A 26,815-nucleotide genomic window follows, 5' to 3' on the forward strand; every position below is an offset into this window, starting at 1 on the left:
GTTCTTTGGCTGTATCTTTTCTGTAAAAGTGCTGACGGTAATTATGCTACTTTGGCAGTATACTCAGATAAGTGAAGCTTTTAATTTGTGTCCCTGTAATTGAGAGTTTAGTTTGAGTTTTCAACATTCATGCCTCGACACAATTGTTACCCATTGTGAAGACATCCAAAATGTGTTATAATCCAGAAAGTCCATGTTGGCCTTTCACTATAGTAGATCATTGAAAACTGAGAGGCATAGGTTGACATTCTTATGTTCATATTCATTAAGTTGACTGCAACATATACATTTTAATCCTTAAAATACAAATTAAACATAATATCTTAATATCTGGAGGAAAAATACCAATAAGAAATGGTATGAATAGAATGTATTTGCATTATAATGTGTAATACATATCATACTCTTTTCTGAAGAAAAAGAAACACAGAAACAAATCCATTTTATTCATTATCTATCAAACACAGTTGGCCAACAGCCATAACTTATGTCATGTTGTGTCAAAAGATAACAGTAGGGGCAGTGGTATTTTAGGGAAATTGAAAAAGATTGAGTCAAATTGGAGGGATTCAAACAAAAGAAAGAAGATGAGATGAAAGAAAATGAACATAGGATATATTTCTGAACAAGACTGCTGTGAAATGACAGACATAACGCCATCTTGTGGAGATGACTTCCACTGCATCCCAGGCATACAGTAATCAAAAATATATTATACATTTGAGACTTGGTCAAATGTGGGTAGCCTAGTCTAGTGGTCTATGTTACTATATAACAAAAGGAAAGGAAATCACCCAAAAATGTCTTACTTTTTCCACTGGTGGCTGGTTGTCAACAACCAACATCAGGCTTAGCATAGGTAAATTATCTACTCTGCTTTATCAAGTAAACCCCAAAAATATGTCTGGTGTTTATCAAATGTTTATTCGGGTCATTGAACTAGAGGGGAGATAAGGGGTGGATGTTTAATTCATTCAATTAAAGTGGGTATTGACAGAAACATGAGAGGAAATAAAGGCTATAGGGGAGAGTGGGGTAAGTTGATGGCAAAGTTGTAAGTTGCCATTTTTTTGTTATGCTGTCTTCTAAGTAAGGAGAAATGACACATAGTAAAAATGAAAACACACACCTATAATTCAGGATGTCTCCTATCAATGGCAATGATAATAATTAATATTTGATCAAGGGCAGTGAAAATATTACTTCTTAAAAAAAGTCTTGTGGCTCAACTTGCCCCAGTGTAGGGGTAAGTTGATCCAGGTCAGGGGGTAAATTTAACCACTGTTCAAACCTGGGCATACCTGTTCAAACCTGGGCATACCTACAACAAATCTTAAAGGTAACTATAAACAATAAATAACAAACCAAATACAAGCTTAGTTTTTTTAATATACATTTCGATTGAATTGATTGATTTTTTTTTTAACATGTTAAAAGGAAAAGTAATCATACAAATGGTGATACAATTTCATACATCTTACCAATCAAACACAGGGTAAATTCAACTTTAAATGTAGCCTACAATGAGCTCTTATTATCAACTTGGCCTACTTTCATTCATTACGCTGCCAACACATCAACATATACAATATGTGTGTTTAAACCTGGATACTTTTTTTTGACATGACAGCCGATATAGCTGACATCTAGAACATTTACTTTGACAAGCAAAAAACGTTTTTTGTAAAAATGGTTACTTACCAGACCACAATGAGTATCTCTCTTTCACAGACAATGAGAAATGGGTGGAGCTTGCATAATTTCTGGTCACTTGATTACAACTATAAGGCGTTGCCTGGTTAGAGGGGGTGGTTCAATTAACCACTGGCTCAACTTACCCCCTTCTCCCCTACTGTAATGACAATTGACAATCTTCACATTATGCTGAAGATTCCAACCCGTCCTTGTGCATTGTCAGGTTATAGTACCAAAACAGTATAAAACAGGTGCTACTTAGTAGGAAACACATATCAGAGAGAATGAAATGAAATGATTGGGAGCAGAATATGTTTTGCCAGGAGAACAGGGTTTATGGAAAACATCAGATAAATCCAACACTACAGGAGTCAACTCACTCCAGGAGATGGCAGTAATGCACCATAGAGCCAGGATCCAAGCTGCCTTTCTACCCAAAGGAAGAAGAAACTTCAGCAACAGTGATCACATCAGGGATCACATGAGATGGGGCTGGTGTTGTGTCACGTGAGGTGGCTCTTCTTAAACATGGCTCCAACTAGCACTGAACAAAAACATAATCGGCTGACTGACTGTCGTCTTTCCGCTGTCACGCTTCAGTAGACATCAGAAAAATGAGGGAACTAAATGATGCCCCGCTGTATGTCCTTGTTTTATAAAGTTACTGTTGCACAAACTCAACATGCATGAAACTGGAGGTGCACCGTTAGCTTAACGCTAGCCAGCTGTCAACTGATCCAAGTGGTGATAGGTGAGCTAAATATTAAACAGTGAGTATTGTTCTTCCGAAATTACCGTGTAGTAACATTGAACTATTATGGCTGCTCTTGTTTAGCTTTGTGTCAATTATGTTTGTAACTATTTAAGAGTTGTTTTGCTTGTTTGAATGAGGTATTGTTCGTTAGCCCCTTCCTTAAGCTAACTGTTAGCGCTAGGTTGACGTAAGTTCCTCAATAGTGTTTCTAAAACGTATTAAAGCTGCAATCTCTCTCATATAATAAACAACGCGACCGAGGCTGTCATTAGCTTAAAAATCATAACCGTGTGAGGTTTGAGGCTTACAATATTTAGAGTTTCGCTTTAAATTGGGCTATATCTATTGTTGATGTTATCTCTGTCAGACAGCTAGCAGCGTAGCTAACGTTATACTAAATCCATTCAAACTTCTGGTAACCTATTACCGTTTTGGACATTTTTTGTAGGTAAAGGGACATTTAGCAACATGCAATAAGCCCACGGGTAATAGTTTATTTGTGGTAAATGTACAATTTAAATCACATTAGACTTGTGGTGATTTGGCGGTAGCAAGAAGTAGTCATGTGAGCAGTGCTGAGCTGAAACTTCAGGAACTTTGAAAAGGACAAGTTATTGATATCATGCATTCACTCAAACATATCTCCTTCATTGCGCCACCCTTATTTTCACCTCTGTCTAAAACAACAACATTTCTCATCACAACCTTGCAGTGCAAAAAGCTTTATAACCTTATCTAGTTTTCCATTTGTGGTTTTTGATCATTTCTGCAGGTGGAAGAGTAGATTAAGTCTGCCCTTGTTGATTTTGATTTCTTCCTCCATGAATGTCTGACAGTGGTCCTTGTGGGAGACAGCTAAGCATACACAGCAGGATATTTCGTGACTCTTAACAAGCAGTCACCATGGATTGGCTGATGCGTGCAGTTGAAAAGGACCTGGGGATTGACCGGAGGCAGCAAGGCCCTGGTCCCCGTCCCAGGGAGCTCATAGCCCTTGTGCCTACGCGCTGGGTGATGGGACTGAGGGAGAGAAGGATCATGCGATGTGCTCGCTTTGACTGCATCAGTGAGCCTGAAATTCGCACTTATCTTCAGTGTTCCCAAGCAAAGTTGCCAACTGGCTGGACCCGAGTGTGCATTCAGGGTCTGAGGAAAAGCAAGCTTAGCTACAGATTGGCCAGAGACCCCTGCCATCAACAAATGGAATTCATGTCACAGGATTCCTATGTCAAAACCATGCAGTGTGTGTCACAGCAAAATGTCAGGTTGGTGATACAAACTCTGATATTCTGTTATTCTATACTTTAAAATGTAAATGTAAATCTGCAAAAAAAAATAAAAACAGGTTACTTTATAAACTAATGTATCTAGCAAAATGCTGCTTGATGCTTTTGTCCGTAAACCATTCATTTAAAAGGTATCAGTTTACACTCTGTTTTACTGTATGATATACATTTAGTTTTAACAAGTGTAAAAAGTAAAAATAATACAGATAACAATGATTTTCCTTTTGTCTTTTTCCCTTTCACAGGAATTTGTGGCGTGATGCTCATTACAAACGTGTGCAAGCATATGCCGGAGCCAGTGAACAGATGCATGTTGCAGCTGTAGATTCGGTGCGTCATGCTCTGCAAAGGCTCTTCAATTCCACATTCATCTCATCTGACAGAGTGTCCCCATCACTTTCTCCAGCCAGAGAGAAAGAGAAAGAAAACTGTCTGCCATCCAGTTCCTCTTGCTTCTCCAAGTCCCAGACGGACCATCTGTGTCCTAATGTTCTGCCTGCAGAGTGTCTGCTCGAGACGGCTGAGATGCTCTATGTAATCCTACCTTATACTCAGTATTCACTCCATGACATTGTCTCCTTCAGCCCAGCCAAGCTCGCTAACAGCCATGCCAAAGTGTTGTTCATTCTCTATCAGTTACTGACAGCCCTGCAGGGATGTCATGCAGCAGGGCTGTCTTGTGGAGAACTCTCCCTGCAGGACATTGCTGTAGATGAGCAGCTCTGCAGTCGTCTCAAACTCAACTTGGCTCATTATGAGGAACTGGGGACTGAATGGGATGCAAACAGTGCAACTGGCAGACAAATGCCAAAAAGTGCCCTGCCAAGGAACAATGTATGTGTGAGCCAAGAGAATAAAACAATTTGCGTAGACTGCTTTGATGAGCTTAAGAAGTTGGTTTTGGACTGGGTCCATGGTCGAGTCAGTAACTTCCGCTACTTGATGGAACTCAGCAGGTTAGCAGGAAGACGAGAAGGAGACCCCAACTATCACCCAGTGCTGCCTTGGGTGGTTGATTTCACTGTGCCATTTGGAAAACCCCGAGACCTCAGGAGGTCAAAGTTCAGGCTCAACAAAGGAGATAAGCAGCTGGACTTCACGTATGAGATGACCAAAGAGGCTTTGGCTGCTGCATCGGGTGGTGGGATTGGTGGAAGCGGAGTTGGCGGAGACCTTGGTGGCTCTATAGGTGCTGGCGGTGCTGGTCCGTCTGACCATCTCCATGTACCTCATCACATATCTGATGTGCTCTCAGACATTACGTACTATGTCTACAAAGCCCGACAGACACCCAAGTCAGTGTTGTGCAGCCATGTTAGATCGCAGTGGGAGCCCAATGAATACCCAGCCAGTATGGAGCGCATGCAGAGCTGGACCCCAGATGAGTGCATTCCAGAGTTCTACACAGATCCCTCCATTTTCCGCTCAATCCACCCCGACATGCCAGATTTGGATGTGCCTTCCTGGTGCAAGTCATGCGAGGAGTTTATAGAGATCCATCGGCGCCTTCTGGAGAGCAAAGAGGTGTCACAGTATTTGCATCACTGGATAGATCTCACATTTGGCTATAAGCTGTCTGGTAAAGAAGCTATCAAAGCCAAGAATGTGTGCCTGCACCTGGTTGACCACCACACCAATCTGACTACCTATGGTGTGGTTCAGCTGTTTGACCAGCCCCACCCGCCACGCTTATCTCCCTCCCTGTACGCCTCAGCAGAACCTCCTCTCCTTGGCCTTGCTGCTCTTAACGTGCCTTCTCTACACATCCCTCAAGTCAAGACAGCGGCTGATACTGTGGATGGAATGGTACCAGAGTCCACAGGGTGTGAGTCCAGTAGCTGGACCATGGTAGACAGAGATGAGGAGCTCGAACAAGGTATGGAAGCTCTGGACTCATTAGCGTCTGCCGGCTCATCCAGCTCTGTGTCCAGCGCTGTGCCAATGCCAAGCGTCAGGACGGCAGGAGGAAAGATGGTTGGAGACCACGCAGCACTTATTGTTTCTCAGTCCCCAAGTTCATTCCCTGGTGATTTCACAGGGGGCTTAGGCCCTGGTTTACGAAGTGCCATGTTACAAAGAGGTGGGTCAACAAACATAAAACATGGAGAGGGGAGTTTGACTGCTACCAATGTAGAGGAAATCAAGATTGTCCTCCCTGAAGGCTTTAATCCATTGCAGCCTTTGGAAGAGCTGGAGAGGCTGAACAATTTCCTGGTGAAGAGTCTGCATGCTGAAGTATTGCATCCTGCAGGATCTACTGACTGCATGAGAGACGGTGTCGTACTTGAATCTCTACTCTCTCACACACAGCTCTACCAAAGAGACATGCAGGCCCTTGGTGTTCTCATCGCGGAGATATTCTACGCCTCTAAACTCAGAGGACTGAATGCAGGCACTCCCCTGAGACAGCGTTTCCAAGCTGTTATGAAGCTCTGCTCTGCCAGCCTCCGTGATGTGCCACTGTCCTTTCACCACGCTCTTGAGACACTGCTTCTAATAGAGAAGCACTCTGGTATGGCAAATAGAAATGTACCAGATTGCCCAAGTCCACTCCTTTTCAAATATGAACCCATCTGCGATGGTCTCCCTCCCCCAAGCCCCTGCCAGTTTCTGAACCCAATCATCACCCCCTTTCCTTTCCCTTCCTATTTTGAAGCACTTCATGGTTTTATCTTTTCCTACCACTCCAAGATGGAGACTACTTGTAGTCTTCAAGGAAGAGATGTTGTCTTTCACCTGTGGCAGCAGCTTGAAACACTGTTGCGGGGAAACATCACAGGGGAGGGTCTTGAGATTCTCTTGCCCTTCATTCTGGCCCTCATGCTTGAGGAGTCCACTGCTGTCTATGCAGCTTGGTACCTCTTCGAGCCCATCTCTGGAGTACTGGGTCCCAGAAATGCAAACAAGTACTTACTGAAGCCACTGATCAACGTTTATGAAAACCCTCACTGCCTCAGAGGACGTTTCTATCTCTACACTGACTGTTTTATTCTACAGCTGATAGTGAGGCTCGGTCTGCAGGCCTTTCTGTCCAGCCTTCTTCCCCATGTGCTGCAGGTCATCACTGGCTTTGAAAGCTCCATCTCAGGCTCTGGCGAGGAATCTTGCAAAGGGTTGAGGGGTGCTCAATGTAATCTAGGAGAGGAAGAAGAAGAGGACTTTCAGTGTGGAGAAGTGCGGCCACCATCTGGGACTGTTAGCGGCAATATGGGAGGTGGCAGTGGTGCCAGTGGAGGAGTAGGGGTGGGGGGAGAGACAGGGATGGTTGATTACTCCTCTGGCATTAGTCTGAATGACCAAGTGTTTCTCTCAGAGGCAGAGGACTTTCAGAATGGGTTTTATGTAAACAGTGGAGCAGCTGCCGGGAAACAGCAGAGCCAGAACTCTGCAGCCAAGGATCAAGACCAGGAGTCTCTAAGTGTGGGGAAGCTAAGTGACAAAAGCAGTACAAGTGAGCTCTCCCTGGGTGATGGAGACTCAATGCGGGATAGAGCCAGTCTCAAATCAGCTGACAGCAGCCAGGACTTGAAACAAGCTAGCGAGGGAGAGGAGGGTGGCGAGCTGGAGGAGGAGGAGGTGACTGAGACAAATGAGGGTAGAGAGGGGACAGAAGACTCTAATGGTGCCAACATGGAGCTCAGCCTTTCTGGTTTCACCGATGCTTCGGGAGCTACAGTTGCCACTCTGGAGACTGAGTTTGTGAAAGGAGTGGAGCTGGATGACACTGAGCAAGGCCTTGTGGGAGAGCAAGAGGAGGATGACCATGATCCATCAGATGAGTCAGGGGAGAAAGAGCAAAAGATTCTTCTTGGTGAGTGAATAGTTTTTAGTTTATGTAAGGGATTTGCTTATTCATAGATGATGTCTAATGGTTTTATTCATGTCTTCACACACAGATACTGTCTGCAAAACGGTCCGGTGGCTGTCAGCAAAGCTTGGACCAACAGTGACGTCGCGATATGTAGCCAGAAATTTGCTGCGGTTGCTCACAAATTGTTACATTGGTACTTAAAAGCATAATATAAAGTTGATGTTCATTGCCATTTCTACACTGTAGCTTATGTGCATATGACATTAAAACCTTTGAATCTTAAATCATGCTGTTTTGAATTTTGACCTAGTATGATGTGCTGCTGCTTCACCATGTTGTTCTCATGTGCCCTGCCTGTAGGGATTGAAAAACATCAGTTTGTCACGGTTGCATCTGAGGAGAGCAGTGTGGAGGGTGTAGGAATGGGCAGTGTCTATGAGAAGAAATCTGTTGTTGGTGACCAGACAGCAACGCCGGTGTTGGACTGCCTCATCTACATAGCTCAACTCTATGGAGAGCCTGTACTCACTTACCAGTACCTTCCGTATATAGGATATCTGGTAAGGCGTGACAAAAAAGCATACAAAATAAGAATGTCAATCACAGCTAAATAAGATTATTGTGGGAAAATGACTAACAACATTTTCTTTGATTTCACAAACGTTTCCAGGTTTCTCCACCTTCTTCGCAACGTCTCAACACACGTAAGGAGGCAAGTCTGCTTGGAGCTGTTGCACTTACACAGAAGATCATCGTCTTTCTCTCTGATACAACTCTAATGGACATGCTTATGAAGATCAACGTGGATGTGCTCCTGCCCCTACTGGACTTGCTCACCACCCCCTGCATGGGGTAAGTAACACACATACAACCACGCACATACTTTAGATCTAAGTTGAGTTATGATACTGATTAATTATGCAAACAGCATGACAAATAGTATAACCTTTCTGGAATGTTGATTATATTTTAATTGAACAAATATTTTTGAACTCAATGTCATTTTCATTTTTATGTTGCTATGGAGTATAATCAAAAAACAGTACAAAGAAATATACAATACATCCGTCATCCATCCTCTGCTTGGTTTGATCCATTCTGCTGTACCCAGGTTCCCCAGCGGGGTGCAGACACGCACTGCTGTCTGTCTCAAGACACTCAGCCTGATGGCTCTCATCTGTCTCCGCATCGGGAGGGAGATGGTGCAGCAGCATATGGCTGACACCCTGCGACGTTTTTTTGCCGTTTTCTCTCTGCTGCATTATCTGCAGCCCCAGGTATACACACACACACACACACACACACACACACACACACACACACACACACACACACACACACACACACACACACACACACACATTGAGGCTGATAAATGATGTCAAGTTTATTTCTAGAATTCTTTCAAATCAAGCAGATCTGTCACAAAGAGCTTTACAAAACCATAAGACAGAAGATAATATGGATCAAAATAAACGAGAAGACAGAAATTTGGAATACAAACAGTCAGACAGAGGGAGAGAAAAGCGTGTATGTATTTTTCAACACGGCAGGATTCATTTGTCTTTTTGCAATAGATAATTTAGTAGATTCTTCATGTTGTTTTACCCATGCCTTTTGAGAATTGAATTGTAAAACAGAGATGTGTTAATGTAGCTGGACAGCGCCCCTCGCAGAGTTGTGGGAGAAGTCGTGGTTGTTGACGTCTGCACACCAGAAGAGTCGAATGTGACTTATGAGTTGGGGGTGTTGGAGGAGCTACAGTCTGTGTTCAACCCTGAGATGGCCCATGCCTCTTACATCCCTTTCTACTGCCTCATAGGTAGGAGGAACGCAGTACTTTTTTACTGAAATCTATCAAATGTTCACAATTCAGTGGTATACATCAGTGAATGATGCATTGTTATTTCTGTAGGTGACATGGCAATTCGGAGACTGGTTCCCAACCACGAGCTGGTATGGCAGTTGGCCCAGTCCTACCATCAAAGTTTGCATCAGGGGAGTGCAGAGACGTACCCAACAGCAGGGTCGAGGTCAGAGCTGCCTTCCTCCTCCATGGGTGTCTCCTCTGGTCTTGGCGGACGTGTGGGTGGCAGCCCCTTCCCTGCCCCTTCTAACAGCTTAATGGGAGACTCCCTCCCTGAGTCAGGCACTTTCGGTAGTCACCTGGTAGGGAACCGGATCCAAGTGTCCCGGGAAAGTAGTTATGATGCTACTTCGAACCTGGGTTTAGCCAACTCTTGGGGACGCTCCAGCCATACCGCCACATCCACATTCACCACTTCATCTGTCGGCACAGCGTCCTTCTCCTCTTCCTGGGTGACGGGACCCACCCCAGAGGACAGTGCCCTGAAGCAGGAGCTCCCTCGCAGCAGCCGCTCTCTGCAGGGCAACTGGCTGGCCTACTGGCAGTACGAGATCGGCCTCAACCAGCAGGATCCACATTTTCACTTTCACCAGATCCGACTGCAAAGCTTCCTGGGTCACTCCGGCCCCATAAAGTGTTTGGCACCGCTGGCAGGGGAGGACTACTTCCTCTCTGGCAGCAAAGACAAGACTGTGAAGCTTTGGCCTCTCTATAACCACGGTGATGGAACACAGGAGGTGGAACCCAGGCACACATATAACGACCATCGAAAGTCAATCTTTTATGTTGGACAGCTAGAGGCTTCACAGGAGATCGTCAGCTGCGACGGGACCGTGCACCTGTGGGATCAGTACACAGGTAAGAGAGATATGGCGTTAGTTATAGGAGATGAAAACCAAAATGGGGGAATTAAATATCTGTGCTGTTCTTTGTAAATAGACCCCCTCTGTTTTCCTTAGGCAAGCAGATTCGCTCGTATGAAGCCGTTGATGGGAAGAATCCGATTACAGCTGTCACCACCATGCCAGCCCCACACTGCAGTGTTGTGTTTGGCAGCGCAGATTCGATTCTCCGCTTCATCGATCCTCGCAAACCTGGATTTCAGGTATCAATTTCAGTTTGCAAGCTCATTCTGCCATATAACATAAACCAATTAGCATGCCATTAATCTTTTTTACAGTTCTGCACTATAGAGTTATTTTAGAGTTGACAGTGACAAATCTTCCCCTCTGTCCCCAGCATGAATTTCGTCTGGCGTACAACAATGTGGGCGCTGGGCTCATCCGCTACCTGGCAGTGAGCCCCTCAGGGCGCACCGTGGCTGCAGGTTTCTCATCTGGATTCATTGTTCTGCTGGATGCACGCACTGGACTTATTCTGAAGGGCTGGCCAGCTCATGAGGGAGATATCCTCCAAATGAAGGTGTGTGTGTGTGTGTGTGTGTGTGTGTGTGTGTGTGTGTGTGTGTGTGTGTGTGTGTGTGTGTGTGTGTGTGTGTGTGTGTGTGTGTGTGTGTGTGTGTGTGTGTGTGTGTGTGTGTGTGTGTGTGTGTGTGTGTGTGTGTGTGTGTGTGTGTGTGTGTGTGTGTGTGTGTGTGTGTGTGTGTGTGTGTGTGTGTGTGTGTGTGTGTGTGTGTGTGTGTGTGTGTGTGTGTGTGTGTGTGTGTGTGTGTGTGTGTGTGTGTGTAACTGAGTAGGGCTTTGTTTTTTTATTTAAATAGCAGACAGTAGAGTAAACAATAATTAGTCAAAGAGAGGAGGGATGACAAGTATCCAAAGGTACCTGGTAACACTTGGACTGGAAGCGATGCAACCACAGGGACTAACCTGTAGGGAGCAGGGCTCAAGTGTATTCCGAGATTCAACCTTTTATTTAAGGATAAAGGATTCATTTAGTTATTTCAAATATTTTTGGTAACATAATGTACATAGAGTAAGATGTGTTGTAAGTATGGGCATAGATATGTCTCATAATTATTTGTGTGAACATAACATTTTTTGTGTGTAAATATGTGGTTTGTAAATGTAAAACACCATCCACAAATGCATTTAAAAGATTTGAAAACTCACAAATAAATGTGCAAGTGTAAAACGGATCTGCAAATACGCTAAATATTTTCACAAATAAAAAAAAGATCTGTGAATATCTCTTTAACATTTACAACTTTCGATTTTGTATTTGTCGACCAAAAATGCGCTTGCGGATCTCAAATCTCTGCTCGTGGATCTCACATTTCTGCTTGTGGATCGTCTTTTTACACACACAGAATTTTGAGGTACTGGCTAAAATCTGCTCGTGTCACTCGGTTATTTTCGGAAACCACGTGATGGCCTGCTGATGACGACATTTCCGCATGATTTCAAAGTAAGACCATGATGGTTTGTTTAATGCTCTGTTTTTTTATTATAATGAACAGCGGAACGTTAGATGAATTCTTTATCACCACCATCATCATCATCATCATCATAATCATCATCATCATCATGTTATAGAGTGATACAGTTAGTTTGTGTTAGTTTATTGGTTCAACATAGCATATCGAGCACTTTCGTTGATGTTGAAGTAGGCTATATGCCACTTTGCACTTTACACTTTGTGTATTCAGTCAAGCGGGTCAAAGTTACTAAGCACTTCACATCTTATTAATCGGCCTAATTTTACCTTACCAGTGCAGGTAAGGTAAAATAAAGTAATCTGCAGAAAATAACCGTATTTAAGTTAGCCTTCATAGTAAGGCTACATTAAATGTTATAATATTCATTGTGTCCTTTCTACTGTATATGCATATATTCGTTATTGTGTTTATACTTGTTTCCACACATTTCACAATGTGGGATGAATTAAGTATCTATCTATATATGATATCCATCTATCTACCTATCTATCTACCTATCTATCTATCTATCTATCTGTCTGTCTGCCTGCCTGCCTGCCTGCCTGCCTGCCTGCCTGCCTGCCTGCCTGCCTGCCTGCCTGCCGACTAGTTGTTTTGTTTGGAAAGGTTTTGTCATTGTATTGCTTTTTACCGGCACCTGCAGAGTACAGGACTTTACATTGTACTTACAATTTTACAATGTAACTTTGACCCGCTTGACTGAATACACAACAAACAATGAAAAAATAGTTTTATCTGGGCTGCTTCGCTGCCAGCTGCTCCCCCCGGGATCCGAAAGTGGCGCATAGCCTGTAGGCTACTTCAACATCAACAAAAGTGCTCGATATATGCTGTATTGAACCACAAACTTGAAACACAAACTAACTGTATCACTCTATAACATGATGATGATGATGATGGTGATAAAGAATGCATCTAATGTTCCGTTGTTCATTATAATAAAAAAACAGAGCATTAAACAAACCATCATGCTCTTACTTTGAAATCATGCAGAAATGTCGTCATCAGCAGGCCATCACGTGGTTTCCGAAAATAACCGAGTGACAGGAGTAGATTTTAGCCAGTACCTCAAAATTCCGTGTGTATAAAAAGATGATCCACAAGCAGAAATGTGAGATCCACGAGCAGAGATTTGAGATCCGCAAGCACATTTTTGGTCGACAAATACAAAATGGATTCACAAATGCCTGATCAAAAGTTGTAAATGTTAAAGAGATATTCACAGATCTTTTTTTTATTTGTGAAAATATTTAGCGTATTTGCAAATCCGTTTTACACTTGCACATTTATTTGTGAGTTTGCAAATCTTTTAAATGGATTTGTGGATGGTGTTTTACATTTACAAATCATATATTTACACACAAATTATTTTTATGTTCACACAAATAATGATGAGACATATCTATGCCCATATGTAAGTCATAAGATAAAAACACTTCAATGACCAGCATTCAACAGAGGAAGAAATATGTCTGTTTGGGTTTGATTAACTTTATATTGTAAATATAAGGAAGATCATATCATTGTGATAATGTGTTGTTTATATCAGATAAAAACACCTATAGCAACCACAATTTAAGTCAGAACTCGAGGGAGTTTATATTGTCTCCATTTAGCAGATTTATAGGTTTTGTTGCAACCACCAGAACCTGAGAGTAGTATTTCCCAATCAGGCTTCTGGATGGCTACCACTGTGAACATCACAGCCCACGCAGTGCACGTAGTCCAGTTTATCACCTGCCACTTGTTTTGACTATTTTTCTTTGAATTACCCACATCCAATGTCTCTCCTCGACCTGCTAGTGGGGTAAAGAATTTTAGCATCATTTTGAGTTGAGAGCTTGGTGTAAGAAGTGTATTACTGATGGTTTGCAGAGCCCCACATGCCTCATCCTTAAACAAATGAAGTACAAATATTTTATCAAATGCAATTGGTTCGCAATTTTCAGAAAAAGTACTCCTGTTTTTCGATGTACATTCAGCCTGTATTGGAATAGGTGAAATAAAATGTGCCATCATTTAGTACCATATAGTCTGTAAAAACCTGAGCTGATGCCTGATATCAGTACTGCCCCAAAAGATTGCCAGAAAAAATGTGTCAGATTCTGTTCCCGTATTTGACCACATGACATTCTCAAGCCCAAAGGTGGGGCTCTACTGTTGGATGATAAATATTCAAGAAGGTCAGCGAAGTGACTTCTATTTTGACATTACCCAAGAGTAGTGGTCTAGCGATATTAAGTGGTGCAGGGATGGTGAAAGTTGTAACCGGCAGGTCTGCTGTCAACAGTGAGCAGGTTTGAGCAAACTTTATTTAACCCCACATTAGGTCAAGAATTTTATCTCTAGTTTTAAAAGCACAAGTTTAGGCAAATATGGACACAGGTTACTCATTAGAAAGACCACAGTGGTTCTCATTGGCGCATTTATATTACTCAGACTTCCCTCTCAATTCGTATCATCTAAGTGGCTATCTTTCTGGGAAATTCTTAACAAATAGACTTTGTTGTATTGATTTAATTAGAAATCTAAAATAATTTGCTTAGTATTGTTCCTGTACCCTAAACCTTAGAATGTGACTGATAATCTTTAAATGTAAGCTTTATAGTGGCAGTCAGTCGAAGAAGCTGATATATGTATGCTGTCGTCTGCCACAAGTTTCTGTTTCAAGCTTTTTCAATTGAAAAGGTATCCTATTTTGTTCATATATCTTTTAATTTAATGAAAACATATTTTTTAAAAGGGATGCTGGAAAAATGCCAATGTTTCCTGTGATATGGCATGGACAGTTGGTCACTTCCTGTCTTGTGTTTTACTTTTCAGGCTTCAGATGGAAACTTGGTCATCAGCTCCTCTACCGACTACACACTCGCTGTGTGGAAAGATCTGGAGCACAAGCCTCTTCGCCAGTACAAATCTCAGTCTGACCCCATCCACGCCTTTGACCTGTACGGTTCAGAGATTGTGACCGGAACAGTGGCTAACAAGATCGGGGTGTACTCCATGGCAGATATCTCCTTGAGCCCTGTTAGCAGCACAAAGCTGAGCACAGAGAACTTCCGCGGCACTCTGACCAGCCTGGCCGTCCTGCCCACCAAGAGGCTCCTGCTGCTGGGCTCTGAGAACGGGGCCATACGGCTGCTAGCTTAGGGGAAATCAATCCCAGTTAAACTAAACACTCTTACCGCTGACTTTAAAAGTGTCTTATTCCCCTAGACACTAGGTGTCTTGGCTTCCTCTGTCCCCTCTCCTGTTCTTAAGGTCAATTGAATCCACTAGGGTATTTTCTCTAAATTGCTTTTAAGATGGAGCAGCACAAGTAAAGAAATTGTATGAGCTTCATGTCTCCGAATCCTGCCTGTGTGGCTGATGGCACAGAATTTGAGGAGCAAGAAATGTGTGCTACGCATTTAACATTCTTCATGTACAGTTAATCCCATGGTATTAAAAAAAAAAAAAAAAAAGCGCTAGATAAGATATAATCTGTGATTCTTATCTTGACAAGGTCATTAATTCTTTTGATACGGCCAGTTATTCTGATCAAAAGAATTAATACAAAGATGTGCTCAGGAAGGTGGAAACAAACATGGCTCTTACGTATTTACACTTTCCAAATGGATGCATAACAACACCAAAAAAACATTGACCTCAATTTTTATTTCCCTCGATGTTAGAAAACGTGTTTCCAAATGCACTGATTAAACTATGCAGTATTTGTAGATCAAATCTTTGTTTGTGTTAGCGTTGCTCAGTGTTTCTTAAGAGTTGTTCTAGTATTTGTGTATACATCATGAACAATAAAAGTCCACACTCTGTTTTATATGAAAGTTTAGGTGCGTGGTGACACTTAAATTGACGTCACATACTAAAGTAATTAACTGATGCACAGCCTTTCTTCTACTGCACAAGTATGGCCGGAATTGTAACATTTAGATTCGCACTCAGATTTTAAAGAATGAATGTTTTTATCCACTAATAAATTACTTGAAGTTGCTTTGGGATTTTTTTAAACCTTGTTTAGGGATTTTTGATCTAACAGTCAGAGACTGTAGCAACATTACACCGGGGGTGTATCAGAGCAGGGGCCACTGGAATGGGCTGTTGGACTCACCACTTTCTCATTTCTAAATACAAATGCTGAGATAGGAACAGTCAATGCCAAGATAAACAGTTTTGTATTATAACGTTTATATTAACTGCATATGCCTATATATGAAAAAAGAGTTAGAAATCAATAAAAAATGTGGTTTCTCTGGCTCCTTATCGTGTGCAAATTAATACAAAGTAGATTTTTGTTTCTGATATTTTCCCAATTTCCACAAAACGCGGAACATAACATTTCAACGCTCATTAGGATTCAACCATCACAGCACTCTTCTTATATCACTGTCATGGTATAATACGACTTTGCCTACTTTTTCTAATTATTTGCCAAATACAAATGTACTACACACCATTTGAGATTTTTGGCGGATTTTTGTAAACCTGGAGTCAAAGCTCAACATTCACAAAACGATAAACTTTGTTTTGAAAATGTGTAGTTGCACATGGATAATTGGTTACAATTGTTTCACAACCACTTTGAACATTTTAAGAAAAGTCCATGAAAACGCTTATTTATTAAATGGATTAATTAAAAATTGCTTCCATGTTTATTTTGGTGTTCCAGTTCTGTGTGATTCACCTGGATTCATCATGACTCCCAGCCTTGCTTACCGATCCTGGCTGTGTCACTTTAGAGCTCAGATTGGACAAAGTCCCCTCTTGTGTTTGCAGATGGCTGTCATGTGATCTAAAAGATATCACTTCACGAAATTCTCAGAAATATATGTTTCATTTTATGTTGCTTTAATCAAATCTTCCCCTATCAAGTTATTGCCAGTCACAACATATAGCCCCAGTCTTCCCTAGTAAAATGCAATCACATATTTTCTACGAATTTGTTCAAATAACAAAGTGTGCCTGGGTCATCAAATGAGTAACTCTTGTGACAGCAAGCTCTATTTGTTTGCCCACACAGTGTTAGATTGTCCACACTTTCGCAATTAATCTGTCATGTTTTCTGTCAAAGATTTAGTTGTGTCATGACATTATCTCCTGCCCATTGACATGCAAAATAGCTAAGCATCTTCAGTCTTCCTTATTCAACCCTGGATGAGTCTCAGTAGCTACATTTACAAACAAGTAGTGGCTTAAATGAGGCCCCAATCAATGTAAGTTGATGTTTAACTGTTTGCTGAGCAAGCGCCAATCTTTTTCTCACAGGAATTCTGCCATTCGCACTCACTTAGTCGCTCCTTTTTTGGACAAGGCTGGAAGTTTTATTTCTAATTTAAGGTAAGAACGCATTTATATAAACAAACATACTGATTCTATTGTACATTTCAAAAATTGGTGGAACATTATCATTTGTCAGACATTCATGGGTTTTTCATGTTTGTGTAAGGTCTGCAAAGGGGGGCTGTTGTGCTACACCAGTTAATTATTATGATCTTTTCAATGTTATTAGGAGATATATTCACAGATGTACATTGAGAATTATAGTTGAAGGAAGAAACAATGTAATTCAAGTACTGTGAGTCTCTGGATAAAAAGAGGAACAAGCAATACTTTCTGAATATAAGGCTGTAAACGTAATATTTTGAGTTTAAATCTACTTAAAATGTAGAGTATAAACCACTGAAATAAATTAAAGAAAATACAAAAGGGAGAGTGGTGTGACTGGATACGGAGAGCATTAAAACAATACTTTTGACTTTTAAATTATTGGTATTTTTGTTAGATTTAGAAATGTAATTTTTTTTAAATAACGATTATAGGCACCACAATGTAATTACACTCAGAGGTATATTTTGCCTTAAAAGTGGAATTTTTGTCCCTCAAAGTATGTAGCATTTAACAAAATGTTTTCATATAATGGCTCGAAAAGCCTTGATAACTGCTGAAAACTGTGTTCCTATACAAGGGAGAGCAACTAAGTAGAGTGAACATGTTTGAGACCTAAAAACAATAGAGCTAAGAACCAATGACCAAAAAGTGAAGAATTTTGAACACAAGCGGTATGGTTGTTAACATGTCTCTCTTTCACAGTTACATACAGTAAGGACATGGACCTTCATCTGACACTCCTGTTGATCTGTCTCTGCAGCCAAGGAGTCACTGTAAAGCACTGAAATAACTCATAAATCAATATAAAGATAATGCTGCATGATTAAAATGAATGCTGATTATACAAAGCATGTATACACTGTTGTCTTATAGTATCTTGTTTTTTTTATCAGAAAGCCAAGGCAGCAGAAAATGACTCAATCCCTCTGGTGCCTCTCATTCCTTTGATGCCTAGCCACCCCATAGAGGTAAGATGCTAATCAGTTAAGATGTTTTTTTTCTCCCATTGTGCTTGTCGTGTCACACCATTTACATTTTCCTTGAACTTAACATTTTCTTCTACTGCTGCTTTTAGACGGTAGAAAATGAAACTACAGCCCAACCAGAAACAGCAAATAGCACAGAAGAGAATGTAACTGCAACAACCATACCTGGTATTTCCAATGGAGGCGCATCAGAGGAAGAAGAAGAAAATTGCCTGTCTATTGGCCGAAGCCCAGGGTCCAAGGAGGCCATTGCCGCAGCCATGCAGAAACTGGGTGTGCAGCTGCTTCAGAACCTGGAGACAACGCCAGAGCAGCCAAATGTCATCATAAGTCCTTTGAGCATATCATTAGCGCTCTCCCAACTGGCTTTAGGTAGGCATGTCCTGCTGCAGCTTTTACATGACACATTGTACCCAAACAGCTTCTTCCCTACATATAACCAATTACAACATTCTATAAATTGTGTCAGCAACTTGCCCAGGTTTATATCCCACTGGGGATTATTTTATCATCCAATTATTGCACCTCTTCTGCAGGCGCAGTAAATGAGACAGAGGAGCTGCTGATGCACCATCTCCATGAGCACACTCTCCCCTGCTACCACCAGTCTCTTTATAATGTCTTGGCATATCTCAGAGACAGTGACCTGCGAATTGCCACACGTATCTTCCTGCGCCAAGGTAACTTTCTAGAAATACCATATTAAAACCCGAGACTAAACTTGCAGAATGTTCCTTTTCTTAATATTTCTATTGTAACCTATTGGTGCTGACCCTTATGAGACGACAGAAGAGAAATACAGCCTGAGAGAGTGTGTGTTATGTGTTTTAGGGTTTGAGCCAAAGCAGGAATTTGTCCATGAATCCCAGCGGTTATATGCCTCGGAGCCAGCAGTGTTGGAGAGCCTGGACCAGATAAACGGCTGGGTAGAGAATGCAACGAAAGGAAAGATGACTGACTTCCTGTCTGCTTTGCCACCCAACGTGCTCCTCATGCTAATAAATGCTGTCCATTTCAAAGGTAAAATGTCACCGTCAACAAAATGAGCCTCTTTCTAAAAATCATGGATGCTGAGAATACTATTTTCCCCCAATCCAAGTGGAAATAACAATTGAAATCTCGTGTGATTGCTAATTTTCCTCCAGCTACTTTAGTTTGTGTTATATTGCTGAATAAATGTAAGACCTATGTTCCTCACAGGAGAGTGGATGGCTCGATTTGACCCACGCTTTACCTCCAGAGGTGTGTTCTACCTTGACGATAAGAACATGGTTGATGTTGAAGTGATGGAAGATGCCAAACATCCCTTGAGTTTATTTATTGATAATGAATTGGAGGCCCAGGTAAATTACAGTTTAATCAATAACACTTGCCTCAGTCTTATGTGGAATGAATCTATGACAGAAACCAAGTTTTCTACAACACAATTCTATCTTTTTGTGCAGGTGGCGAGTTTCCCATTCCGGAAGTCAATGAGTTTGCTTGTGGTTATGCCCATGTCCGGGCAGTTGAATGTGTCTTCACTAATCGCAAAGCTGAATATCTCTGACCTGCATAGTCGCCTGCCCAAGGCAAGGGCTGTTCAAGTTAAAGTCCCCAAATTCAAACTGGAGTATGCTCAAGACCTAAAAGACGTTTTTACCAAATTGGGTAAGACTTCACTATATCCCATGGACAATGTTTAAGTGATGATATTCAGCACACAAAAACAAACTCCTATGTATCAAACACATTTTTTAATTGGCCATGTTTTCTCTGATCTGTGTTAGGCCTTGGAGACATGTTTTCCAGTCCTAATTTGGCCGGAATGGCAGACGGCCCCCTGCTGGTTTCCAGTGTGATGCATAAGTCCAGCTTTGAGATAAATGAGGAGGGTGCAGAGGCAGCCGCGGCCACAACGGTGGTGATCTCACGAGCATCAAACCCTGTTTTCCACCTCAGCCAACCTTTCTTCTTTGCACTTATAGATAATCTGACAGAAGTGCCCATTTTCATGGGTGTCATTAACAACCCAAATCCTGGAGCTCCTATCTTTCAGAGAGGAGAATCAGCAAGCAAAGATAAAGTGGGATTCCCATTTGATAAGAATCAGGTTGCCTCATTCGGAGGCCCACCTAAGTAGGGACTAATACCTGCACTGTTGTACCAGAGAAAACCCAGAACAAGATCTCTATAATTAACAGAGTAAATACACGATATCACTTATCTGGATTAAAATGTGTGTGGAAACATATTGTTTATGTGTGTCTTTGTTTCTTGTACAATAAACACACTAAGAAGCCCAGTATCTCATGTAAAACCAAATGTTTCTTTACAAAAATGACATTCTTGCTACATTAATAATAATAATAATAGATTTATTTTGATAGCACTTTTACAGGTGCTCAAAGACGCTTTACAGATATAGTAAAAAGAAAAGAACAACAAATAAATATGTATGGTTAAAGTTAAAGTCAAATAATAAAAAAAAAAATCACATATTAAAAGCCAGATTGAAGAGGTGAGTTTTTGTGAGTTTTTTGAAGGTGGTGACTGAGGTCAGGCCAGTCTCTGATGGGTTGTGGGAGTGAGTTCCACAGGTTGGCTTCTGGTGAGCGGAGGCAGCGGGAAGGTGTGTGGTGGTGCAGCAGGTCTGTGAGGTAGTAGATTATAAGTAATCAGGAGGACTTTGAAGTCGATTCTTTGACGGACGGGGAGCCAGTGGAGGTTCTGGAGGACGGGACATTACATATATGATATGTCCTGGTCAAGCAACACTTACAATTATAATTAGATCAAATAAATGGTTAATCACCACAGTAAAATATCTTGTTTGAATTGCTTGAGTTAACATTTAGATCCAAATGCATTATTTTTGTAAAATGCCTTTTTACACACCCAATAATTTTTACGTTGAATCCTAAGAAAAAATGTAAAGGTTTTGTATACAATGTTAAAAACGATAAATCATATTTAGGATGTCAACTTTACATCCTCTATAAAATATTTGTGATGGTTGAGTCTGAAGTGTCCCATTTTGCTCTGGCTGTGAACGCATCATATAAAGCACCTGACGTCACGTTATGTTTGGCGCTAACTTTCACACAGCTGGTCTCCGGTCAGTTTTAACGTGTTTTCATGCCGATGGATTGACGCTGCTGACAGAATGCAAACGGACGTCAGATCTGTGAACGGAAGCGGAAACTGCTGCAGCTTCGCGCGTTTGTCCAAGCTGTTGGCGCCACCATCACAATTCACCAAGTTGTCAGCGGTGGAATTATAGCGTTGGAGCAAACATTTAAGTACATTTTCTTTACGTATCCATATTACCTACTCACAGACATGGCGAAGCTCTCAGAGGGTGCCATAGAGGTAAGGTTTATCTAATTTTCAAAACGGAACACTGCTGAAAAATGTTAAAGATGATTTTGTGCAGTTATAATTGCAGTCTTTGTTCAGTCGGACAAGCAGTAATTTGTTTCCATTACGAGCTAATGTTGTAATTTAACCAACGTCAGTTAGCTTAATGCAACATTAGAAATGTTGTTATCCTTCAAACTCGACACCAGAAGGCTAAACTGACGCAGTTTGTGTTAATTCACTTTTCTTTTCTTTTCAGGCTCTGTCCAATAGCAACGGTAGCAACGATGCTGTGCTTCAGTTGGTGGTGAGTAACACAATATTTTATTATTGATTGTTTTCTCAAACACACTGCATAAGACTGCGGTAACTAATAATCAATAAGTGTGGCACCACTCGCACTAACCCCCATTATCTCCTCCTCCATTGCATAAATGGTGGTGCCTTTTTGAATCTGATTGAGGAAGACTTCTGAAAACCAAAATGTATCGTCAGTGTGTTATCATTTTTGAAAAAAATACATGTTTAGACTAGCTTTACAAAAGAAACACAAGGGACTAATATGAACAATAACTATTTAATGAACCATAAATCATACCAGACAAAAGTAATGTGCAGGTTGTAGTGATCACTACAAGGTCTTCTTTTATTACCAAACGGCTTTGGGGAACAAAATTACATATGCATTTACACTTAGGCCAACTTTTGGAAGGATACTTGGATGGTTTTTTATGGTTTGGTGATAACTCTGTCCATTTTATTTAGTGCTTACGTTTGTTCAATGCCAAACAGTAATTGAAAATGACAGGATGCTCAGGATTTCTGGCTGTTAAATTGACTGCCTGACATGATGTCCCATTTAAGGTTATTGCTGATGTGTTTACCAAAGAACTTAGAGGAGTGTGTTATTTTAATTGGTTGGCTGTAGTTAAGGATAGATGCTTTTATATATTGTTTTGTTTCTGAACTCAATGATTATTTCTGTAATCCTTGTTCTGTTCAGGACAAGATGATTTTCTCTGCTCCAGATGAAAGAATTCTCTTAATTTCTCTTTTGAGAGTCTTCCACAATATAATATATTTTTATATTTTGGTTTGCCTTCCCCCAAAAATATTTTTCGTCCTATTGTGCCATTCTGTATTTCATATTGAATGGTTTTACTTGTATATCCCCTTTCAGAACATTCGCAAGATTGATGGAGGAAGTGGTCCAGCTCGCTATCGGGTGATGATGAGTGATGGCGTGCACACACTATCCTGTAAGTTAGATTTTTGTTTTCCTGTTTTTTGTATGCATGTTGCAGAGTACATACTTATCACATTAATAAAAATAAGCACATATTGATCCTTACCGAACATTGTGAATCTTTTAGTTTTTTGTTGTGACTGAATAATGGATAGATGGATGGATACTTTATTGATCCCAAATTGGGAAATGATAGTGTTACAGCAGCAGTGTGATCACGCGTTCAAATATTTAAAAGGTAGAATAAAGTATAGAAATAATAAAAAATAAAAATAAATGTTTTTCTCTAATAAATGTTTAGGAAAATATGGTACTGTGGTTGCCAGTATTCAGACATATAACCATCTTTTAAGATCTACGATATCCTTAATAAATGTTTTCTGTTTAAAATGGGAGTTTGGTTGCCAATGAAATGCTTCATTACATTTTGTATGTCAGATGGGGTTAAAGACTGCCTGTCTTAAGGAGCAGTTATTTCCCTTAAGGCCCAGATACACCGGCCAGTCACCTGAGAAGTCGCCGACACCGACTGTTGCGTCGCTGGACTCTCCTGCGTATTTGCCGACTTTGCGCACTGGAACACACCGCAAATCCGAGCCGAGCACGTATGAACTGCCAATGCGTGAGTGGCAATAACTCTCCTTACCAGCAGGCGGCGGTAGTGTGTATTCATCATTCAAAAGAGGCAACAACCGGAACAACCGGAAGACAGAGAAGAAGAACAGACTCCGTGATATAAGCAAACAACAAATAGCGTTTTTCTTTCCATTTTCACTCTCGTCCATTGAAAACATGAACGAACAGGAGCTCTATAAACCGATGAGGTGAAATAGCCGTCCGTGTGTGTTCCATCTTCCATTTTAAATCATTTTTTTACCTCCCTCACTTCCGTTAACGCTTCTCATGCACTGATTCGCTAGCTGAACAGCCAATCAGTGTTATCCCTTTGTCCGACTTCCGGTGGTGTTCCCGACGCTGATTCAACATGTTGAATCGGCAAGAAAAGGCGTCAGGTCGGCAGAAAAGACCCGACGGTGCGGCGCACACCACTCCGAATAGGGCATGCCCACGCTCATGTTCGGCCCGACTCCCATTTACTGCCGATTTCGGGCCGGTGTATCTGGGCCTTTAGTTGAATGATCCTTGTCTGGCAGTCTGATTTTCTTTCCTCACTTTTCTTCTCCTTTGCAGCCTTCATGCTCTCAACGCAGCTGAACTTCATGGTCGAGGACGACTTACTGGCCCCGAACTGCGTCTGCATTCTAAAGAGACATGTGACCAACATACTGAAGGATAAACGGTATGCAGTTTTTCAACATCTTGTTTTCATATTAAGAATTTGCTCACTGACCGTATGATTGTGTTGACTATATTTTAGACATATTTAGTCATTATCTTCCAGAGGTAAATGGAAACATTGCTATTTTCTGCAGCTTACAATGTTCTCTTGTTACAGACGGGTTGTGATCATTTTGGAAATCGAAGTCGTCCAGCCTGCTGAAGAGGTTGCAGGAAGAATTGGCGACCCGACTCCTTACAATGATGGTAAGCCTTCAAAACAGGTTTCATAATGATATCTGCTATTTACTGAATAGTTCATGTTTTGTCTTGGAGCAGTGGCAAGTGAGTTTAATTTACTGTCATAGTTTTATTGCTGGTTTATACTATTGTCCAATCTTCCATGTAGGTCAAACCAAAGGACCACAGTCAGCACCAAGCTCTGAAATCCGAGCACCGCTACTGCAGCAAAATCAAAAAGAAGGTGAGCAGCAGAAGTCTTGATATTAATTCTTGGAACATGAAATCAAATTTGCATTTGCATTTTGTTCTGAACATACTTCATAAAAGTAAACACCAGGTGGCAGCATTTCTCTGCTGCTTTCTGTAATGTGGGTGACCCACAGGTTTACTGGACTAAAGTCATTTTGACAGCCTGTTTTTTCATTTGTTTGCATTCTTGAGTTTTTTTCACAGTTTTATTGACACTCGCAAGTCTCCAGAGCGCTTGCTATCATTCACTTTGACAACTATGAGTCTCTGTCTATGCTTAGCTGTTTCTACCTGTGCCTGTCAATCATTGTTTGCTTTTTTTGAATGCACAGTAGAATACACAAAACAAATGCAAAGCAACACACCTGGAGAGTTTATTTTAGCAAACAGGTTTATTTTTCAAGTTTGTTCATGTCAAAGGTACGCACTGGATCACAGCATCGCACATAACTTTGAGCAGGAGGGATGTGCAATCCAGCTGTCGGAGGGGGCTTGCTGTATTTCTAGGGTGTGCCATAGCAGGTATTCATCCCTCTAATCTCCTGTGTGGGAATTGAGGTTATGGCAAGCATCCTCCTCATCAGCACAGTTATTGTTAATTTCTCTGTGTGTGCTGGTTGATCTGGGGGCTTAATTACCAGAAGTGCAGTGGTTGGCAAAGTGGGAAGACTTAAGTGGACACTTTGAACTCTAATCCCCCGCGTGAGACGCACACAAATCAAATGTGCAGCGCTTGTTCAAACGGAAAATCTCAGCCAGGCGGCACTGCTCTACTGAGGAAAAGCAGCTACTGTTTGTTATTGCATTTCACACTCTGCCCTGATTCTGTGAAATGTGAATCATCCTTCGCACCAAAATGCAGGATCACACATCTCCGACAACTCCACTTGACAAGATTTCTGTTTCCTGTTGGAGTCTCTCCTCTGGCTGGGGTGGCACATTTACTTTAAGTCATTAGGCTTTTCTTTGAAACTTCCCTTGTGAAGTGAGATAATTACATTGATCAAGCAGTTGCAATCCAAAGAAATTGGATTTTTGTAATTTGTCTTTGATGAATAATGTATGTGCCTTTCTTTTGACTTCTCTCCATCACTACTGTTCATGGATCATTTATTTCTTTCTTGATTCCTCCAACAGTGCCAAGAGTTTTCAATAAAGACTTTGAGAAAAAGAACCCATCCAATATGCCCAGTACTCCAGGGGGCAGCTCCAAAGTTGTGCCCATCGCCAGCCTCAACCCTTATCAGTCCAAGTGAGTATGTTTCTAATTCAGTAGGAAATACCAAAAGGGTGTTTTTTGCTTTATCTCGGACAGTATCAAAAACATTACTGCAAATATGTATAAGATAAACAACACAAATACAATCAGTGTCTACATAATCTGTCAACTAGTGAGCACTACAACTTTTAAAATATATTTTAAAATGTGAATGTCCTTCGCACAGCTCACAATTGTATATCAGGGTTTTTTAATGTTCCTATATGAATTTTGGTATTGGCCTCAAAATCAGTAATGGTCAGGATCCAGGATGTATTTATTGCATTCTTGGTCAATGTGGCACTTACATTGACCCAAACATACTCAAACAGTGAACCTTTTCCCTGTCCGCTAGGTGGACCGTCCGCGCCCGCATTACCAACAAGAGCGGCATCCGTACGTGGAGCAACTCTCGTGGGGACGGCAAACTCTTCTCCATGGAGATGGTGGATGAGAGTGTGAGTGTTATTGTGGTCCCACTGTCCTTGTTTATCTTATCTAATCTGGCAACACAATGTCATTAGTTTGTAATCCTACTTTAATATTCTAATCACATGTATTTTTGATTTCAGGGAGAGATTCGAGTGACTGGTTTCAACCAAGAGGTGGACAAGTTCTTCAGCCTTGTTGAAGTTGGAAAGGTGAGACGTTACTTCAGATAATTATTCATTGTGTCCTTATTACGGATGGGCAACGTCAGGATTCGATCAAAGTACTCTTCATTTGTGCTTTTTCATTAGTGAATAATTGTCTTTCAAATATATATATATATATATATATATATATATATATATATATATATGCTTTCTGTTTAGCTTGTTTGTAACAATAAACTATTAGCTGAGCATTCCGTGCCTATACAAAACATAGCAGCGTTGGATGAGAAACTGCAAACAGAGCGGATTGAAATATCACTTTTCTATAGTAGTTCTTGTTCAACATGTTGTATTGACTAGGTTGGCATTTATACTTGCTGAGGATTTATTGCACTTAACAAGCGTAGCTGGAGAAGCTCAGCCC

The 26,815-nt window shown here is 41.2% G+C and overlaps 3 protein-coding genes across 4 annotated transcripts in view; all 3 read left to right on the forward strand.

Moving 5' to 3' along the window:
* The first annotated feature begins 2,083 nt into the window (after nt 1-2,083).
* wdr81 (WD repeat domain 81) lies at nt 2,084-16,064 on the forward strand. 2 transcript variants are annotated; one of them, XM_079674339.1, is made up of 12 exons: nt 2,084-2,446; nt 3,222-3,714; nt 3,981-7,546; nt 7,632-7,739; nt 7,907-8,106; nt 8,217-8,398; nt 8,658-8,823; nt 9,203-9,368; nt 9,462-10,271; nt 10,373-10,518; nt 10,653-10,835; nt 14,632-16,064. In XM_079674339.1, the coding sequence occupies exons 2-12, from the start codon at nt 3,353-3,355 to the stop codon at nt 14,956-14,958; spliced, it is 6,216 nt and encodes a 2,071-aa protein (XP_079530465.1). In that variant the 5' UTR covers nt 2,084-2,446; nt 3,222-3,352; the 3' UTR covers nt 14,959-16,064. The 2 variants fall into 2 exon arrangements, with proteins under 2 accessions (XP_079530465.1, XP_079530464.1); XM_079674338.1 differs by having other exon boundaries at nt 3,286-3,714.
* A 796-nt stretch (nt 16,065-16,860) lies between these two features.
* On the forward strand, nt 16,861-20,415 carry serpinf2b (serpin peptidase inhibitor, clade F (alpha-2 antiplasmin, pigment epithelium derived factor), member 2b). The gene is made up of 9 exons (XM_079678678.1): nt 16,861-17,145; nt 17,899-17,969; nt 18,090-18,164; nt 18,272-18,554; nt 18,719-18,862; nt 19,014-19,202; nt 19,383-19,525; nt 19,628-19,832; nt 19,952-20,415. Exons 2-9 carry the CDS (start codon nt 17,916-17,918, stop codon nt 20,302-20,304), a joined length of 1,446 nt encoding a protein of 481 aa, XP_079534804.1. The 5' UTR covers nt 16,861-17,145; nt 17,899-17,915; the 3' UTR covers nt 20,305-20,415.
* An 895-nt stretch (nt 20,416-21,310) lies between these two features.
* The window catches only part of rpa1 (replication protein A1), a 31,136-nt gene continuing 25,631 nt past the window's right edge, over nt 21,311-26,815 (forward strand). The window contains exons 1-9 of the mRNA XM_079675073.1: nt 21,311-21,533; nt 21,781-21,828; nt 22,702-22,780; nt 23,959-24,067; nt 24,224-24,312; nt 24,455-24,529; nt 25,675-25,789; nt 26,151-26,253; nt 26,368-26,436. Of these exons, the coding sequence (XP_079531199.1) occupies nt 21,504-21,533; nt 21,781-21,828; nt 22,702-22,780; nt 23,959-24,067; nt 24,224-24,312; nt 24,455-24,529; nt 25,675-25,789; nt 26,151-26,253; nt 26,368-26,436 (717 nt within the window). The 5' untranslated portion in view covers nt 21,311-21,503. The remainder of the gene's footprint in view (nt 21,534-21,780; nt 21,829-22,701; nt 22,781-23,958; nt 24,068-24,223; nt 24,313-24,454; nt 24,530-25,674; nt 25,790-26,150; nt 26,254-26,367; nt 26,437-26,815) is intronic.

This window comes from Notothenia rossii (assembly GCF_949606895.1).
Source record: "Notothenia rossii genome assembly, chromosome: 4".
Classification (NCBI taxonomy): Eukaryota; Metazoa; Chordata; class Actinopteri; order Perciformes; family Nototheniidae; genus Notothenia; species Notothenia rossii.

What these genes read in the sequence shown, in the direction of transcription:
- wdr81 (XM_079674339.1), top strand. Translation starts at nt 3,353, where the DNA reads ATGGATTGGCTGATGCGTGCAGTTGAAAAGGACCTGGGGATTGACCGG. An exon ending in TTCCGTATATAGGATATCTG is followed by an intron (nt 8,107 to 8,216) that starts GTAAGGCGTGAC and finishes AAACGTTTCCAG; the next exon opens with GTTTCTCCACCTTCTTCGCA. An exon ending in CTCACCACCCCCTGCATGGG is followed by an intron (nt 8,399 to 8,657) that starts GTAAGTAACACA and finishes TGCTGTACCCAG; the next exon opens with GTTCCCCAGCGGGGTGCAGA.
- serpinf2b (XM_079678678.1), top strand. Translation starts at nt 17,916, where the DNA reads ATGGACCTTCATCTGACACTCCTGTTGATCTGTCTCTGCAGCCAAGGA. An exon ending in TCTGCAGCCAAGGAGTCACT is followed by an intron (nt 17,970 to 18,089) that starts GTAAAGCACTGA and finishes TTTTTTTATCAG; the next exon opens with AAAGCCAAGGCAGCAGAAAA. An exon ending in AAATGCTGTCCATTTCAAAG is followed by an intron (nt 19,203 to 19,382) that starts GTAAAATGTCAC and finishes TGTTCCTCACAG; the next exon opens with GAGAGTGGATGGCTCGATTT.